The 19,486-nt window shown below is 40.5% G+C and overlaps 1 protein-coding gene across 1 annotated transcript in view; it reads right to left on the bottom strand.

Moving 5' to 3' along the window:
* Positions 1-12,658: 12,658 nt before the first annotated feature.
* The window catches only part of RASEF (RAS and EF-hand domain containing), a 101,875-nt gene continuing 95,047 nt past the window's right edge, over positions 12,659-19,486 (bottom strand). Inside the window, exon 17 of the mRNA XM_006834950.1 lies at positions 12,659-12,764. Within this exon, the coding sequence (XP_006835013.1) occupies positions 12,659-12,764 (106 nt within the window). The remainder of the gene's footprint in view (positions 12,765-19,486) is intronic.

Genomic DNA, 19,486 nt, shown 5'->3' on the forward strand with positions numbered 1-19,486 from the left:
CTTCTTCTAAGGTTTTCGTTGTGTTCTCCTTGTTTTCCTTGAGCTTTCTATCAATTATCATTCTTTTGAATTCTTTTTGAGCTAATTCCGTTACCTTTTCTTCCTCAGAAATATTTTCTGTTGGACCCAGAGGGGAGAAATCTCTGTGGATGGGGGGACCTCCTGCAATTCAAAGAGGTCACGACGTGGTTGTTCCAGGCACTCAATCCTTTGATGAAGCTGGTTTCAGTGTCTATTAGGACCACAGGGAAGCTGAGGACTGGTTAAATGCTGTTATGTGGCTCTGCAGTTTTTGTAGGTCTGGAACTCAGCCCACCTGAGTCCAGGCACCAACTGGCACATCAAAGCAGCACAGCCAGCTCCCACTTCACACTGGCATGGTTCTCAACCACATGACTCTGAACTCCCAGAGAGCAGGGTGTGTGCTGGGGGTGGGTGAGGGGGGAAGGTGACCACACTTCTGGTCACAAGGGGAACATGAGAAGAAGAATAAATTGCACCTTTCCTGTTGCCTGCACAAATCTGTTCTGCTGCACTTCTCTCCACTGCCAAAGTTGCTCACAAGATGGTTGTGTCACGTCTGGCCAGCAGTTCACCCGTCATTCTCCCTCTCTCACTGTCCCTTCTCAGCCTCTTCTTCCAACAAGCATTCCACCCACCTCTCTAAACTTTCTTCTGAAGTTCAGGGTGCCTGAATTTTCATCTGTGTCTGTTTAATTTTGTCTCTTGTATCTTAGTTGTAAAGGGCCCAGGTAGTACATCTGCCTAATCTGCCATCTTGCCAGAAGACGTCAACTAGATTTCTTGAATTTATACTGTAATGAGACATTACATGATTTGTATTCCTTTATATAACTGATTCATATGACAGTTTTGTTCCCTATACTGAATTGGCTGATTATAAAAATAATAATAATAACTTGATGGGCAGTGCTTTGCATCAAATACTTACAGAAGTTTCAGTTAGAATCTTGTTTACTTGATATTTTATAGGGGGGAAAAAGAACACTCTTTCTCTGTTTGTCAGTGGTATTACTATGACCAGGTCATACACCTTTCTTCTCTTTCTTATCTGGAATCAGAGCACCATATCCCTTATACCCACAGAGAGAAGGAGAGTAAGTAAGAAGAGAATTCTTAATGCAGCCAGGAGCTTCAAGGTGTGTGTGCATGTAGGAGGAGGAGGAGAGCCAAAAGATAAATAAGACAATCTGTACTCTCAAGGAACTCAGAGCCTAGCAGTTAAGTTACGGACCATGATAATGCTTCCATTCCACCCACAAGTATCTGCACTTTTTGAAATATCAATCAATAACACATCTGTGCAGTATACTTTTAATACAAGGATTAATCACAGGAAAAAAAAAAACCAAGGAAATATTAATAAGTCTTAGAGCCAAGCAGTAATTGAGATTGGACTCAGAGAAATGAAGATCACAATTTAATTATTTTTAAAAAATATGGGGATATTTAGGGTTCTATTTGCAGATGAAAGACAGTAAGATAGGAAGGAAAGAAAGAAGGAAGAAAAGTAGGCAAGAAAGGAGGGAGGAGGGAGAAAGAGCAAGCCAGCTCATACTCTCAGTTTACAGTCCTAGAAAGCAAAAGAAGTCTCTTATCTTAAACTGACAAGAATTCTGAGCTCTTGGTCTACCTTATTTATTAAAAACGAAAACAAAAAATACAGTTGATTCTGGCTCATAGTGACCTTATGCATAACAGAATAAAACACTGCTCAGTACTGGACCATCCTCACAATCATTATTAAGCTTGAGTCCATTGTTGCTGCCAATGTGACAATCCATCTCATTGGGTACCTTCCTCTTTTTCACTGTCCTTCCACTTTACCAAACATAATGTCATCCAGGGACTGTCCTCCTTATATGCCTGAAGTGTAAAAGACAAAGTCTCTTTATCCTAGCTTCTAAGGAGCATTGTGACTGTACTTCATCCAAGATAGATTTGTTTATTCCTCTGGTCGTTCACAGTACTTTCAATATGTTTCTATAACAACATAAGTCAAATGCATCAGTTCTTTTATGGCCTTCCCTATTCATTGTCCAACTTTCATATGCATGAGACTATTGACAATACCATGGTTTGGGTCAGGTGCACCTTAGTCCTCAAAATGATGTCTTTGTTCTCTAACATTTAAAAGAGGTCTTGTGCAGTAGATTTTCTTAAAGCAATATATCGTTTGATTTCTTGACAGTGGCTTCCATGAGTTTGATTGCACATTCAAGCCAAATGAAGTCTTTGACAACTTCAATCTTTTTTCCACTTATTACAATGTTCTTTACTGGTTCAGTGGTGAGGATTTTTAACTCTGTTATTCCATAATTCTCACCTGGATGTGCTCCCTGGACTAGGTCCATGGGAAAGAGAATGTTCCTTCTGTCAATTTCTCTGCTGAGAAATCAAGAATTGTTTCTTAGGCAGAACATGAGAGTTCCCAATACCAAACGCCTTAAGTAATTAAAACTACTCAGAGCAAAGACATTCTAACACAATAAGGAACTACATATAGGAGTTCCAGTCTACCTTAGGGAAAGGCCATTTAGGTGGTCCAGGAAAAGATCCAATTCCTGGTTCTCACTTTTCTGATCACATACTGTGTTGATCAATTAATCAGTTCAATTCAGCCCTGAGCTGCTACTCAGATCCCAGCTTCAGGTGTAGCACTTCTTCCTCCTACCTAACCACCTGGAGCTAGGTCAGACCTCACAAGTTGTATGGACCAGTCCTCCAGACTGCCCTGCCAACTGTTCCTAAACCTAAGATGCCAGTTGCAAATTTGGGCGTCTCCACAGCACCACCATCTTTAATCTGCTGGCTACAAATTCATGAAGGAGTGCTTCTACCTCTTCAGGTTACCAGCTGTAAGCTCAGGGATTCCACAGGTCCTTAATATCTGACATGCTAGCTTCCACTACTACCTAAGGTTGGATAGTTTGCTAGAATGACTCCCAGAACTCATGGAAATATCTATATTTATAACTACAACCTTATGAGGGTTAAAAAGGATATAACTCAAGATCAATATGAAAAAGAGATACATAGGACAAGGTCCCTATGTATGAACAAAGCTTTCATGTCCCAAAAATCACATATCATCCATACAGTACGGATATTGCTCAACAACTAAGAAGTCCAAGGAGCTTCAGTATCCAAAGAGTTTACTGAAGGTGGGAGAGTTGATGCATGGGCATGGTGGATTGAATCAGGTACCTCCTCTTTCCTGAGGTTACCAAGATGGTCTTTTAGGCCTGGCCAGTCCCCACCTTAACAACAACAACAACAAGTCCCCACCTATGTCACCTCTTAGCATGATCTGTCAGGTCTTGTTGTTGTTAATTGCCATTGAATCTATTTCAAGTCATAGGGACCTTGTATAGGGTTTCCGAGGAGTACCTGGTAAGCTTGAACCGCCGACCTTGAAGTTCAACCTGACCTTGCAGCGTTCTTAAATAACAAAGACAGTGTGGAGATTCCAAATTCTCTTTGGAAAGATGTTTTTTTTACCCCACAGATGAACACTTCGAACTTGAAACATTCATCTACCCCTTCAAAGCACTTCAACTCAGTGAATGAGGACAATGAAAATACATTTTCTGTGATGTTTAGGTTGTATTAGCACTTAAATTCTAAGCTCTTGGTTTGTGGAAGACTACAATGTACAGTACTGCTGTGGAGCTATAGGATATACAGTAGTTCAAGCCAACCGTGTGGTCCTCAGAAACCCTATACAGAGTCGCTGAGTCTGACCAACTTGATAGCACTTAACTGATTACAGTGGGAGCCCTACCTCCGTTTTGAATTTTGAAAAAATTCAATCTTCATTGAGTTCATTGGGACCCTTAGCCAGCAATGTAAAAAACTGCCCTCAGGCAGAGTGTGTTTGAAGAGATTAGGATTCCTCTAGCCAGCCCAGATGCTGTAGCATAAGTATAGGACTGCTAACTTCATAGTCAGCAGTTCAAACTCACCAGACACTCCTTGGGAGAAAATGAGACCATCTTTTCCTATAAAGAATTACAGCCTTTGAAACCCTATATAGGGTAGCTGTGAATTGGAATCAACTACATGGCAGTGCATTAAACAGCCCAAGGAAGGGCAGTTTCACCCTGAAGGACTTGTGTGAGCCTGCCCTTAATGGAAACTGGGTGCCAGGGTGCCGCGGTCATGAGTCATACCCCTACCTACCAAGGTGGTGGTGGGTGGGTGGAGATGAGGGTGGGACACAGAACCAATCCTGTAAGCCTTTCTAGTTCACAACAGTGCACCTATGCCAGTGATGTTCTTTCTCACTTTCATCGTCCCACCTGTGACAGGGATGGATTCATCATCATCTTGTGATGGATTTCCTTTGTGTTCTAAGCTCTGTAATTAGCAACATGGCCATAGACCCTTTGGACATCATCATGACCTCCTGCTGATGACTTGCTTTTGTCTTGTCTTTGTCCTGCCTGTTTAAGAATGACTAAAAATGGTCTCTATAAAATACATTTCAATCTGGGGTCTTTTTATCCCCCCATAACAAGATTACAAACTATGCTCATGAAGTCCTGAGGGGTTTCTTTCTCAAAGAACATCAAGATTCAGTTAATGTGGGTAATCTCTAAGACATGCCTTGCCTGAGGCAAAGTGACTTGGTGGTGTGAAATAAAATAAAAAATAGGCAATTTACTTGGATTTCAAGGTGTTTCTCTTACCTGTGAGTCCAAAATTAACAGTAAAAGACTGGACCCTAAAACTGCAAAACTATTACCTTATTTTTTTCACCAGGAAGTGCTAAAGTACTTTGTATAGTTAACTTGTTCTTTCCTGCTTTAAGGAAAAAGGTGACGAACAGTTGAAAAAAGAACATTCCCTCTAAGTTGATAAGTGACTAAATCTTGAAACACCGCTTTGTGACAAACACATTTGTGAGCCACATAAATTTAAAATAGATCTGTGCAGATGAATGCCCCAACCTTCTCTGCCAGACCATAGACAAGATGCTGTCAACTGATCACAGTAAGGATAGGCAGGGTTCAATCAGGTTAAGATTAACCAATGGTTGCTTTTCTGTTCTCCCTCATCTTTATAAGCATCATTGTAACTAGCTTATTGTGGTGCCTTGAATTTACTTGATATGGTTTTTTGTCCAATGTCTTAATTCCCACCAAGTGATTGAGGAGGAGCCTGCATTAAGGCTGGGATTGGTTAGTTTTGCTTTCCAGCTAGGTTTAAGAGAAACCATTTTAAAAACAGGAACAGAAAATCCCAGGACCATTAAGAAAGAAGAATTTGAGTGGTGTGTTAGATCCCTATCTAGGAAAGTGGCAACAGCAGAGGTGGTGGTAGAGGCGGTTATATGGAGCAGTTGTAGACATCTAGGCCTATGGACTAAGTAAAGCTGTGTGCCTAAGGACAGGAGGCTGGCTTGCAGGATGTGCCTTTGGGACATTTACAGACCCTGTACTTGGTTGCTATGGGTCAGAATTGACTCCATGGCACTAAACAACAACAAAGGAGTCCTAGTGTGGCACTGCGGGTTAATGCGCTAGACTGCAAAGTCAGTTTGAATTGCAAGGTCAATGGTTCAAGTTCACCAGCGGCTCCTTGGACACTCTATACAAGGTTCACTATTGGTCAGAACTGACTTGAAGGTGCTTAACAACAAAGGAGCTTATTAATACTTGTCACACGACTGAGAGGCTGAAGACGAGTGAGGTTTGCCTACAGTATGGTAGACAAGAGGTGTTTCGGACTGGAGAACTGCTGTATCCTGAGTTGGCTTTGATCAACTATCAACCCCATAATAAATGAATAAACCCCATAATTATGAGTATTTATGTATGTTATTATGAGTATTATGTATATATGAGTATTATGAGTAATTATGAGTGTTCTGTGTGGCGATTGCAATGGATTGTTGAACTCAAATGTGAAACAGAGTGCTGAGGGAGGAATGGTTGGTATCAGAATACACAAGGTTGTAGGATGGAGTGATGTCTGACCTCCACTTGATAGGAATCGGCCTGGGGCTGATTTTGAGTTTGCTTCTTCTTTCCTCTTGTGAAGTCCTAGAGAGTCAGATATGACCCCCACATGGCTTTTGCATCTACATTGAGCCATTGTGGTTTATATAATTAAAAGGGGTTCCCTACGCATGTAAAATAACTGCTTAAATAAACTCTGTTTCCATTTTTTGTGCTTTATCTTTTTAACAGCAGAAAGAGTCAAACAGATCTGGGTTTAAATTCAGCTCAATCATTTATTCTCTAATCAACTGAGTTAAGTCACTCGAGTTTGCTAAGTCAGCTTCTTTGTCTGTAAAACAGTAGTTACTACAATATAACATGAGAAAACATGCAGAGTTTGAAGTTCACAGCAAATACGTAGGATGTATTTCTTCCCCATCTAGTTAGAAATATGAGTATATATCCTGTCTGTGCCTTGTTGGAATATGAGCTAACCACAAATCTGATCAGTGTTTTGGTGGTGCCTTCTTTGTGGATAGTTTTGCCCCCCTTATCCTGAGGTTATTATTATTGTTATTGGATGTACACCAAAACACTCAAGAATATACAATCATTCAAACACCCAAAGGGCATACCCTGAAAGCCTGCCCCCCAGCCACCTGCACACAGCCCCTCCCTCTCCATGAGTCTACAGTCAGTCCCCAGCCGGTCCATCTCTCCACTTCATCATCTCTGCCTCCATCTCTGAATAGGGTTCAACACTCTGCTTCAGCTCTTCTCCCTTGATGGTCCCAGGGTCCTCAACTCCTGGACTGCAAGATCAACCCCTCCCCTCTTTTGCTACAAAACCTCTACCTTTACAGTTGCAAAAATCACAATCAGTCATGATAACAATTACTCACTATTGAACCACAAGAATCTTATCCCACCTCCTTTCACCAGCTCCTTCTAGACAGGTTGAAAACCACTCAGTGGAGATTCTACCTTCCCCTGCACCCTCTGAAACTAAACTCCCTCTTGAAAACTTGTAAGCCAGTCACTTTTTGCCTCTATAGCCTCCACACACACCCCTCCCCCATTTTAGGTAGCCAATGTCTAAGTTGCCCATCCCATCAACCCTGTATACATACGGGATGGAAATGATCCTTGCTGTGAAGATCCCTTCCCTCTTGGTTGCTATTTTAAGTTACTACATCAATAAGTATAGGTCAAGCTCATCAAATTGTAGCAAATTACACTTGTTCTCTTTATCCAAAAAAAAAATTTTTTTTTTTCTTTTCTTTCTTCCTCTATTCGAGTTCTGATCATCCAGCCATTGAAGCTAGGTCAAATAGGTACTATCTGCAAGTATGGGCGTTCTTGTGCATCTCCCCTCACTTCATATCTGCTGAACACTTCACTTTCCACTCTAGCCCTCTGTGGCTACATCCTTGTCCATGGGCTCAGGAGTCCCCAGGTCTCACCATACTGCTGGCCAACCAGGTTGAAGGGAGTCTATTGAACATGGTCAGACTCAGCCCACATCTTCATTGCTGCTTTTCCCTGACTTCCACTCATCAGTAGACCAAAGTGGTCACCAGCAAGATTACATACTTGCTCATGTATTCCCCTTGAGTTTCAGTCTTGGAAGGGGGTTAGCCCTGAAGGGACTTGATTGCTTGTGTTGATGGCTCCCCTGCAGACAACTTGCTTGTTCTTGTGGTAGACAATCAGACTGCCTTTTTTTTTTTTTCCTGCTGGTCTTTCTTTCAAGAAGTATCTTTTGTTCCTCCAGGCTGGTCTACTTGTCTTTTCAAGTGGAAATTTCCCACCTCAGAAGATTCTGGATGGGGATCAGGATTCCACCTATGGTCTTAATACACTGCAAAGTGGGCAAATTCTAACATCTCTTTTAGGTATTCCAATCAGTTATAGGCTGAAGACAGATTTACAAGCTTTCTATAATTGTGTTTCTGGCTATTCTTTCTCTCCTCCTCAAGTGTCTATTTTAAAATAGTTGGCAAGGAAAACCAAGATTTCTAAAACAGTCAAGCATCTTAACATTATTTTCCCTCCTTTACCCATTCAGAATATGCCTTAATCCCTGTATCAGAGCCCTGTTGTTCCAAGGTTGAGCATACATCTCTATTTACTTCTGTCTCATTTAGCACATGCAAATCTGCCTAAATGTTCTCCTCTCTACCTTGTTCTTCCATTCCCCTCCCCCTTCTTGTGTATTGCCCCTACCAACAACCGAATTATCATGTGTCTATGTGGATAGCCTTTTTAAATACCAAACCAGGTACTGTCAATTCCAATTCGTGGTATCTGCTCCATAGAGTTATCATGGTTATGCCTTCTTGGAAGCCAATTGCCAAACCTTTCTTCCAAGGGGCCTCTGAGTGGGTTTGAACAATCAAGCTTTTGATTAGTAGTCACATGCTTAGCTTATTGCCCCATGCAGGCAGACAGCTAGGCATCCTTTATGGTGGACCATCTGTGCATGGTCAACTACCTATTCTTCAATGTTTTATTTTTTTATTCATTTATGTATGTGTGTGTGTGTGTTCAGTGATCTGGCTGAAATCCTATTGAATCTAAAAGCTCAGGAGGTTTAAACCCCTCCAAGAGTTATATCTAAGGAGCTCTGGTAGTGTTGTGATTACGAATTGGGCTGCTAACCTCAGGGTAGGCAGTTCTAAACTACCAGCTGTTCTGCAGGACAAAGATGAGGCTTTCTGCTCCCGTAAATATTTACAGCCTCGGAAACCCTGTGCAGGGTCACTCTGAGTAGGACTCCACGGTACTTATCAACAAGGGTCATCATATCTGATGACAACAATTCGAAGAGCTTTAAAACAGTAAGAGGCACAGACAGCACATGAACTGAATATCTAGTGGATAAGTCTGTGGGAACACACGTTCTTCCAATTGCAATATAGATGAAATGTCCAATGGTTCCATTCCATAGTCAGTAAGAGATGGCCTCTTTTGTTATCCTCTCAACTAAAGCTTCCTGGAGTAAGTCGTGTTTAAGTTAGAATGGGAGGATGGGTAGGGATTAGCAAGGCAGTGTGTGTGTGTTGGAAGAAACTGGTATGTTAGAGAAAAGGTCTAACCCATGATAGGTCATGAGGGTGGTCAGAATACATCCTAAAAATTATCTACCAAAGCCTCATTATCACTAATTGCCATGCCCCAAGCTGGTCTTGCTAACTAAGAGGGCATGGCTAGACCTAAATCCTGAACACCAAGGTCTTTTTCTCAAGGCATCCGCCATTGTTGGCTCCCACCAAGCCAGCTTCTCAAAACAATTATTTTAGAGACACGGTTTAAAAGCAGGCACATCCTAGAATCAAAATTACATCAGGGATACCTGCAATAAAGAAGATACCCAATAGGCCAAAGGAAGCATACTTTATTCAATTTACAATGCAGAAAGTATTTGTAGTTCCTTAGACATTTGCATTGCTATAAAAATTATACTTTATGATATAATTATTAATGGTTTGAAGAGAAATAAACAGTATAAACGAAATATAGCCCATACTATGAAAATGTAAACCATATAAATCAAAATCATAAAACAATTACTCAATACTCAGAGGCCTACTTAATATATACATATGAAATTTCTTACATACATATACAATGAAAGCTCACAAAACTATCATTCTGAAGCCGAACGCTGTACAAATAGGAAAATAAATCTTTATCTTTAACCTCAATTTTATCTTCAGCAGGAGGGTTGTGCAACATGGGTTTATGCAAATCACATTTAGTATTAAACAATCAAGTGTCACATATGTCATAGAAAGCAGAAAGTGGCACAAATAAATTAAGAAAATACATGAGGCTCAAAGTTAAGAGTGAAAAATGTTTCTTTAACCAACATTCTTCTCCAGGACAAAGTTAGGATATCAAACAGGAATGTAGCATAATCGTGATTTTAAAAGTTCTCAAAAGAGAAATAGACTTAAGGTGAATTACTTGCATAGGAATATGCAAATACATCAAATTAAATCTAAGTAAAAGGCATTCAATACTTTTGTTATAGTCAAAAATACATTTTAACTTTGAGAAGATCATAAAATCAAAATGTTAGTAACGGTTTCCCAGCAAAACAGCTGAAAGATCTTAAAGCACTTGTTCTTTAAACAAAAGCTAACCAGAGCTATCAATTCCTAATCTGGATTATGTTACCGTTTTGTCAAAATATTTACCCAAATTCAAGTACTTGAAGATGGTTACTTTGTCCACCAAAAGCACCTATGTAATCTCCAATAAATTTGGGTGTACGGGGCCCATCCAGAGGCAAAGGCCAAGATAATACTTCTGTATCAAACGTATATTCTCATTTACAGATTGTAAAACAACCTATAAAATACAGATAATTTGTAAAATAAAGAGGCACATTGGGGAAAATAAATAGGGGTAAAACGATAACATGTGCACTAAAATGGTGCATCCCATATGCCAACATATATTATATACCAGCTCCATTTTAACCTGGGCTCAAAAGATACTACATTAAGGCAAACAGCAGTGGCAAAATGGTCTCACCATGCCACACAAACAACCACCCCTATGTCCCCTGTTGATTTTAACAATTTACCACATCAATTCTGGTAAAAAAAAAAGTCATTTTTTCTTCCTAAGACAAAAAAACAAACCCAAAATGCTCTTCTTCTATGAACTAGATATTCATTGTGGAACTGCTAAGGAGAGACCCAAATTGCCAGTAAAGTAAAAATTGTAGATGCCCACAATAAAGAGAGAAGGCATGTTTTCAAATGCTAAATGATGTGGTAGCTATTCATAATGTTTTTGGGCAATGCCACTAGCCAATTTGTATAATAAAAAAAATGAAGCTTGGAGAATTTAAGATTTGGTCATAAAAATCATAAACGAGTATCTTGGTAGCGCAAGTAGTGAAGTGTTTGACTAGTAGGTTAAGAGTTCAAACCTAGCATTCTGAAAGACAGGCTTGGAGATGTATTTCTGAAAAAGCAGTCATTGAAAACCCAGTGGAGCACAGTTCTACTGGGGAACACATGGGGCCACCATGAATCAGAAGGAACTGAACAACAACAACGACAACAATAAAATAAATAACAGATATTATTTAAGTTTCTTCAGCAAGCTACTAGAGGACTGGACCTATATGAACAAAGATTAAGTGAAATCTCCTGCAGCGCATAATTTGATTGGTTCAAGACAAGGAAACCAGGTGTCTCTGCCCCACTGTAAGGACAGGTATTGATTGGCTCCTGTGGCTGACAGAGACATTCCAGTGGGGAGGTCTGGGAGGACTTGCTGTTTCTAGAATGAGAGCAAAACCAACCAGGTCCTTAGTGATGATGGGCTCATTCTAAACAATGGACTCGCTTTCCTTTCTTAATGGCAACTCCTAAACAGATTATTTTCAAAATATCAAGCACAACACTTCTTTCATTATTCATTATATGTAGAAGTTAATGCTGGTAATTTGAAAGTTAGGGGATTTGCATCACATTGGAGACTATGCTTTTAAACCTTGGGTAGATTTAAAAGAAGCATGCATGTTTTGACTAAAATATGAAAGTGGCTTAAGTGCTAGAGTATTTTTTTTTTTTATGAGATAAAACGTACACACCATAAAATCTACCTTTTCAGCGTGTACAATTCAATAGTTTCTAGTATATTCACAAAGATGTACAGCTATTCCTACTAATTCCAGAACATTTTCATTAACCCCAAAAGGTATCCTATACTTATTAGCAGTCAGTCTCCATTCCCTTACCCCCTCAGCTATGACTGGCTACCATCGGGAAATATATCTTTTTAAGCTAAGAGTGACAATCATCAGTATTATGCAGCTTTGCATGTTTTCATCAAATATTTACGTTAAACAATGGCTTTTCACACTCTGATATTATAAAATACCCTTCTATATGTACAACTGTTTTTTGTCTCAAAATGCTTTATACATATATAAAAAAATAGATTACTCAATTTCCACTGGGGCCTCAAAAAATTACCATTTTTTAACAAAATTTGGCTCTTATTTCAGAAGTGAGACAAATCAATACACCAATATTTTAAAAATCATAACTAACCAGAGTCCTTACTAACTGTAGACCACCAAGCTCTCCTTCTTGCTGTCTTAATAAGCCCTATGAAATCCGAGAAAGACTGAGGACAGCAGATTTTCAAGGCTAAGCCTTACATTTTACAGAGGAAGGCACAGATGTCAGGTGGGTTGGGGACCTGGTCAACATCACAAAACCAGTTAACAGTCAAATTAGTATAAGACTCCTTTTACTAGACAGAAACCCTATACAGGGTCGGTGTAGTCAGAACCGACTCGATAGCACTAAACAGCAAACAAAGAATCAAACATTTTCAGTAAATGCTGTCACAGGTTACCTAACAAAGTCAGCTACACATAAATCTACTTGTGTCCGCAAGTTTCTTTTATCTGAGCATGTATTTTTTTTTTTTCTTTTTCTTTTTACCATCTTAAAAATACTCAGACTTTCATTTTTTAGACTAAGGACAAGACAACTGTATTTAACCAGAAGGCTCAGTGTCTCATTGACACAGAATCAAAGTTTGGGATTTCTCCATATGAGAGCGGTCTAAAGATACACCACTGTCTGCAAAATCCAAATGAGGCACATCAATGCAGTATGCTGAACATGAAGGCTTCAGAGGGCAAGGGTGTTTGGGGTTTAACCATTACAACAATTCTTCATCTGGGCTGACTTCTTGGAATTAGTCCCACCCAAGTTGGTAATGGATTTGTTGTCATCTTCATCAGTTCTTTTTTTCACTTCCCTGAAAAGAGAGAGGATTAGTGATATAACAAAACAAAACTGCCAAAGTCGCTGTAGAAATAAAAATCATAATGCTGAGTGCTTGCCGGCTGTGATCCAGACACTGGTTTAAAGGCTTTCCAGGTGTGAACTTTCTTAATCCTCAAGAGTGTTGCACCCCTTTGAATACATGATTAAATGGAGGCACAAAAAAGTTAAGTAATTTCCTTTAAGTCACCCAGCTAGAGAAGTGGCAGAGTTCGGGTTCAAACCATGAAGGCTAGTTCCAGGCCTATATTCTGAACAGCAGGACACACACACACACACACACACACACACGTACACATATCTCTTGTATGTGCACATACATTCACCCATAGACACATGAATACACACACATACATGAATACACACTGCACATACACATAAACCATGCTCACACACACATGCTACCCTCTCTCTCCTGTGGTTTCTGGATGCTTTGTAATTGGTCATAAGCACAGCTCAGCCTGGGTCTAAAAGTCCATCTCCACTAATAGGTCCACACGTGCTTATTAATCTATTTCTTTTTTGGCTCCTTCAAAGGCTTGCTTTCTTACTCAGGCTTTTCTTTATGATCTTGTTTCAAGTGACCGCTACCAACACAGCCTCCCCTCTTTCCTGCACTATCTTTCTCCGAAGCATGAATCACTTATTTGTTCTGTTTACTGTCTACCTCCCATGTACTTGGTTGCCAGGATGTCAGTAACTTAGGGCCATTTGATTCATTGCTTTATCCCTAGTATCTAGGCAGGGGCATAGCCAATGCTCAGTGAATATATGCTGGAGGAAAAGTCTGTGGATGAATATTCATATTCTGTTATGATACACCTGATTCATTTATTCAATGCTAACCTCATGCTTTGCATTTTGTTAGGCACTGTGGACACACTGCAGAATAAAATGAATGCAGCCCTAACCTTTGTGGAGCTCACAATCCAGTGGGGAGCCAGGCAATGAAAAGACGAACACATAAACAAATACATTACTTTGAAGAAGGTCAACAGGGGCCGGTGATGAAGAACAATGAATCTGTGTGTTTGTGGGGGGGAGGGGGGCAGGACACACCTTGCAGTTCCAAGGAAAAGCAAGCACACACTCAAGCTATCCCCAGGGCCCTGCTTACTGGATAGCTGCCCTTGCCCCACCCACTCACCCCTCACCCAACAACAATTATTCCTGCATCTGGGAGCTGCCTCCCAGCTGCCTCCTTCACTTAGATGCCTGTCCTCATCCTCTGTCCTCTCAGGTCAGGAAGCTTCTTTTTGACTCAGACGAGGGCTCTGCACATCCTCTGGCAGCCCCAGCTCTGCAGGCTTTTAACAGGCGACCATGAGACAATGACCAAGAAACATCCAGCTCAATGAGAGACCATGAGGGAGTGGCTGAATCCTAATACCAACTGGTGGCAGGAAGTACCATTTCTCCCTATAAGAATGTGCTATCTTGGTGTTCTGGTAGCGTAGTGGTTAGGAATCAGGCTGCAAACCTCAAGATCTGCAGTTCGAAACTACCAGCTGTTCTGTGGGAAAAAGATGAGGCTTTCTGCTCCAGTAAAGATTTACAGCCTCGGAAACCCTGTGCAGGGTCACTATGAGTCAGAACCGACTCCACGGCACGTAACAACATCTTGGTGTAGTGCTTAGGAGTTGGGCTGCTAATTTCACGGTCAGCTGTTGGAAACTGCCAGCTGTTCTATGGGAGAAAGATGGGGCTTTCTGCTCCCAGAAAGATTTACAGCTTTGGAAACCCTATGGAGGATCGCTGTGAGTCAGAACTGACTCAACAGCACTTAACAACAACAACAACCGCCTTAAAACAATGGAACCTGGCTTCATCTCCAACTATTGTTTACTGAGATTAACAAAAATGATAACTTTATAGTCATTCGTTAATTTCCATGATAATTCAGTCAACAATGGATAGTTAAAATCCAAAGTAAGATTTTCCTTTTGCTTCTTATTGGATTTCTTTTATAATTAACCATTAGAGGAGTCCTGATATGGTGCTGTAGGGCAAACAGTGGACTGCTAACTACAAGGTTGCAAATTCAAACCCACCAGTTGCTCCTCAGAAACCATATACAGAGTGGCTATGAGTCAAAAATGTCTTGAGAGCTGGAATCCTGGAGTGACTCTGTAGACTACACATTGGAGTGCTAACCACAGGGCCTAGGGTTCAAACCCACCGCCACTCCTCAGAAACCTTATACAAGATTTCTATGAGCCAGAACCAACTCCATGGACTTCATAACAACATCTGTGATCTAATGAGCATTATTACCCTCATTATCACAGATGAGGAGACACCGACTCTGGAAAGAATCATTCCAGATAAATGAATATTCAACTTTAGCTCTAAGATATATGTAAGCTACAGCCACACTGTAGACTACCTTCTAGATGCACAGTATCCAACACAAAGCAAACATTCATTAAACAGTAGCTGAATTTCAAAGAACAACCTAGAGGAGGCCTGGTCCAGTCTCACTGTGCAGTCTGGGTACAGAGCAATCAAGGGTCCCAGCATGTGGCACAGGCATTGGCTTGCACAGAGGGCAAGGAGAGAGCAAGGGTGTGGAGGGCAGGAGGGCATTTTGACACCTGCCACTGTTAAGTACCATCAAGTCAGTTCCGACTCAGAGAGAGCCTGTATAGGGTTCCTGAGGAGCATCTGGTGGCTTTGAACCACTGATCCTGTAGTTAGTAGTTCAGTGCTTATCCTACAGAGTCATACCAGAACTCAGCTAAAAGCTGGAAACAAACAAACAACAACAACAACAAAAAAAGGCAAAGAAAGGAATTCTCCCCAACAGCCTCCAGAAAAGAACGCAGCCCTGATGATAGCATGATTTTAGTCCAAAAAGAGCACACTGGACTTTTGGTTTCTAGAACTGTGTGATAATAAATTCATGTTGTTTACATTGCTAGGTCTGCGGTAATTGGGGAAAGCAGACATAGAAAACAAATGCAATTTTCAAATGAGAAATACTGGTCATTTAATCATTCAGCAAATACCCACTTCATGCATCCACTGGTGAGTGTTTAAATGAGAGACAGATGTCGAATAAATAATTATAAAATCCCAAGACAGTTGCGAGAAGAAATGCACCATGTGTTGCAGGCAAACAAAGGATGTGCCATAATCATTCTGGGGTGGCAGGTATGACTCCTGGAAGATCGCAGTTCATGAAGGCTTTGACATCAGAGAGACCTCTTGAAAGGGCAGCAAGAAAGGAGTGATCCAGGTGCAGGGAACAGCATGCACAGAAGCAACGAGGCATAAAAGACAGTGACCATGATTGGGAAAAAAAAAATTGCTGTGTCTACAAATTATCATGCATTTGGGGAAAAAATAAGAGGGACAAGCACAAAGGTAGTGAAGTCAGGCTGTGAAGGACCATTAACCACATACTAAGGAGCTTGGACTTGATGTTGTACATAGAACATCAATGTGGGGTTGTAAGCAATGAAGTAAGTACTAATTAAATTTTTATTCATATAAGTCACCCTGATTAAAGGTGGGGAGGGAGGTTGAAGATGGAGAAACTCTGAGGCAGAGACTTTAGTGCCTCCTGCATTAAACCAGGCAAGAAATTTTAAGGCCTGAACCACAGCAAAAAGAGAAAGAAATGATATATTAGAGAGAGATATAGGGAGTCACTGAATCAACATGTCTCCCAAGCCCCCTAGAAGTAGGTAATGAAGAAAGTGAGGAAAGAGTCAGGATTGAACACACAGCTCTATTTTAAAATGACAACTTGGGTACTGTTTGCTGAGAATACAGAATGAGTATTGGTTTTAGGAAAAGATTAATAGATTAGGATTCAGATTACGTTGAATCAGTTGGTGTCCTGGTGTAGCGCTGTGAGTTAATGCTCTGGACTACAAAGTTGGTTTGAACTGCAAGGTCGGTGGTTCAAGTTCACCAGCAGTTCCTTGGAAACCCTATACAGGGTTGCTACGGGTTGGAACCAACTCGACGGCATGTAACAATAGAACTTCCAGTGGTTGCTGGTTTGAAATGCGTGGGGGCTTCAAAAAAGTATGTGGAAAAATGGAATTAAAAGACAATGGAAATTTTCAAAAGGCATGGGGAGTTAAAATGCAGAAACTGGAATACATCAGCTATAAATGATTCCAGAAGCAGTGAGGAAAAGTATAAAGACATCATTTAGCATGAGCTGAACAGCACACTCTATATAAAACTTTGCTATGGTTGTTAGCTGCTATCGAATCAATTTCAATTCACAGCGATTCTATGCAACGAAGCAGAGTGGCCCCTTATGTTTCTCTAGGCTGTAATCTTTACAGGGACAGATCATCAGATCTTTCACCTGAAGAACCACTGGTTGGGTTCAAAACAAAAGCCTCTGGGATAGCAGCTAAGCACTAAGTCACTGCATAACTAGACAACTTTACATAAAATATTGTTGTTAAGTATCTTTATGTCGGTTCCAACTCATAGCGACCCTGTATAAGGTTTCCAAGGTTTTCAATCTTCCAGGGAGCTGAAAACCTCATCTTTCTCCCCCAGAGATGCTGGTGAGCTCAAATCGCAGACCCTGTGGTTCACAGTCCAGTGTTTAGTGTATAGAGTCACCATGCTCCCACATTAAAACATTCACTGCAGCTAATTATTTTATTACTCATTTCATTATTGCTATTACTTTATTATTCTTTTATTTACATTTTTTTTAACTTATTTTAATTCCAGGGTCTTTGTCTAGAATAATCTCCCCTGCTCGTCTCCTGATTCAAAACTCAGTCTTCTCCCGAGATTCACTTTACTTAAGCTGCATCCAGCACCAAACCTTCCCCAACAACTCACATATCTTCCTTCTGGGCATTCCAATGGCTTCTATCAGCTGCATATCAAATGACTATCTGGTCGTATGTTGTTGTTTTTTATCTCGAATGTAAAAATACTATTTACATTTCCTTAAGATTGCTACTGAACCTAGCACAGGGCTGAGTGTATACTGAATACTCATAATAATAGGGACATTGTTGAACCTGAAAGCAAATATTGAAAGTAGTAATACTATATCCACATTTTTCATCTGGCCTTCAGTTTCTTTAATCCACCAAAAATGCAGGTATGCCCCTCTTGAGGAAATCCAACAGCTATCCTTCTAAACAACTAATGCAAGCCTGAGTCTGGAAAATTAAGTTATGAAAACAAAACTTACCAGGTTGAATGACTACATTTTAAATGACTCATTCATATATAGACAAGTTTGCAAGCAATGAGCCCAGCACTTGGGCAGAACTGATACATCTGCCTGAGTGTTTTTTAACTCAAATTTAAGGCCACAAATCATATTGAAAGTGCCATGGGCTGCCAAAAGAACCAACAGGTCTGTGCTGGAAGAAGTGCAGCCAGAGCGTTCCTTGGAGGCCAGGATGGCCAAATTTCGTCTCTCACACTTCGGACATATTGTTAGGAGGGACCAGTCACTGGAGAAGGATATCCTGTTAGGTAGGGTGGAGGGTCAGATAGAAAGAGGAAGACCCCCAGTGAGATGGATTGGCAAAGTGGCAGCATCAATGGGCTCAAGTGTGGCCCAGGATCAGGCAGTGTTTCATTCTGCTGTGCATAAGGTCTCTATGAGTCGGTACCAACTCCATGGCACCTAACTACAACAACAATCAATTAAATGCTGGATGCAGTTAAAACTACTTTTAAATGTTTAATACCTGTGTTCCCAATGAGACAATGGTTGTGAAAAAGTCCTATTCACACAATAGGGAAATGGCATTTCTAGGAGAAACTTTTCCAGGGATTGAGGCGTTTTCCAAGAAAAAGTTGAGTAATTCCAGTTGTGAACCAAACATTCATGGCCTCTCTTCAAATCTGAATTCAGTTCAGACAGGGCACCCACACAGACTGTTCTAGTTCTTGTCTTATGACAGTGCATGGTGGCGGGGAAAGAATGTGTTTCAATCATCTTAGGAGAACTAAATCAAGAACTTAACTTTTTCATTACATGTAACTTTCTAGAGCCTATTAAACATTTTTAAATGATAAATTTACCTATGAGGATGTTAATAGTCCCATTTTTAAACTCAAGAACTTTGACAAGAAAATCTGAAGGCAGAGTATAAGAAAAATTAAAGCCTTTACATATTTTCTTTATTGATAATTTTTATATGTATGAATTCACTAATATAACTAAGCCAGAGGCCTCAATTTAGGCCATAATGCAGGAGGCAACAAGAACAACCAGCAACACCTTGGTAGAAGTGGCTCACAAGAAGCTTCCCTTGAATTTTCTAAAGCTTTCTTGAGAGTAGCTACCATCTATTCATGTCACAACTGAAGCACCCTAGTTATTAAAATGCCTTCAACAACCAGGTGTACAAAAGTAAAGGCACAGTCTTTGTCTAAGCTATACTGGCAGCTGGGGCCATTGTGCCACTGGAGCAGATGGGGAGAAGCGCCAGGCAGCCTCTAGCCTCTCCTATCTTTATGACATCATAAAAAAAAACTGATGCCCTAGGGGAGTGACAAAGAAACTTTGGAGGGACTTAACTTGACTATGACTCCATATAGCAATTCACATTAAATGCTGTTGTTGTTAGGTAATATCTAACTAAGGTCTCCTATGTTGTCGCTACGTGTTGTTGTTGGTTCATCATGAGCACAACTAAGTCTTCTGGAAGACCCATTCGTTACCAAGTTATCCATACTTAGTTATGAGCC

The sequence above is a fragment of the Chrysochloris asiatica genome, unplaced genomic scaffold, assembly GCF_000296735.1.
Source record: "Chrysochloris asiatica unplaced genomic scaffold, ChrAsi1.0 scaffold00014, whole genome shotgun sequence".
NCBI lineage: Eukaryota > Metazoa > Chordata > Mammalia > Afrosoricida > Chrysochloridae > Chrysochloris > Chrysochloris asiatica.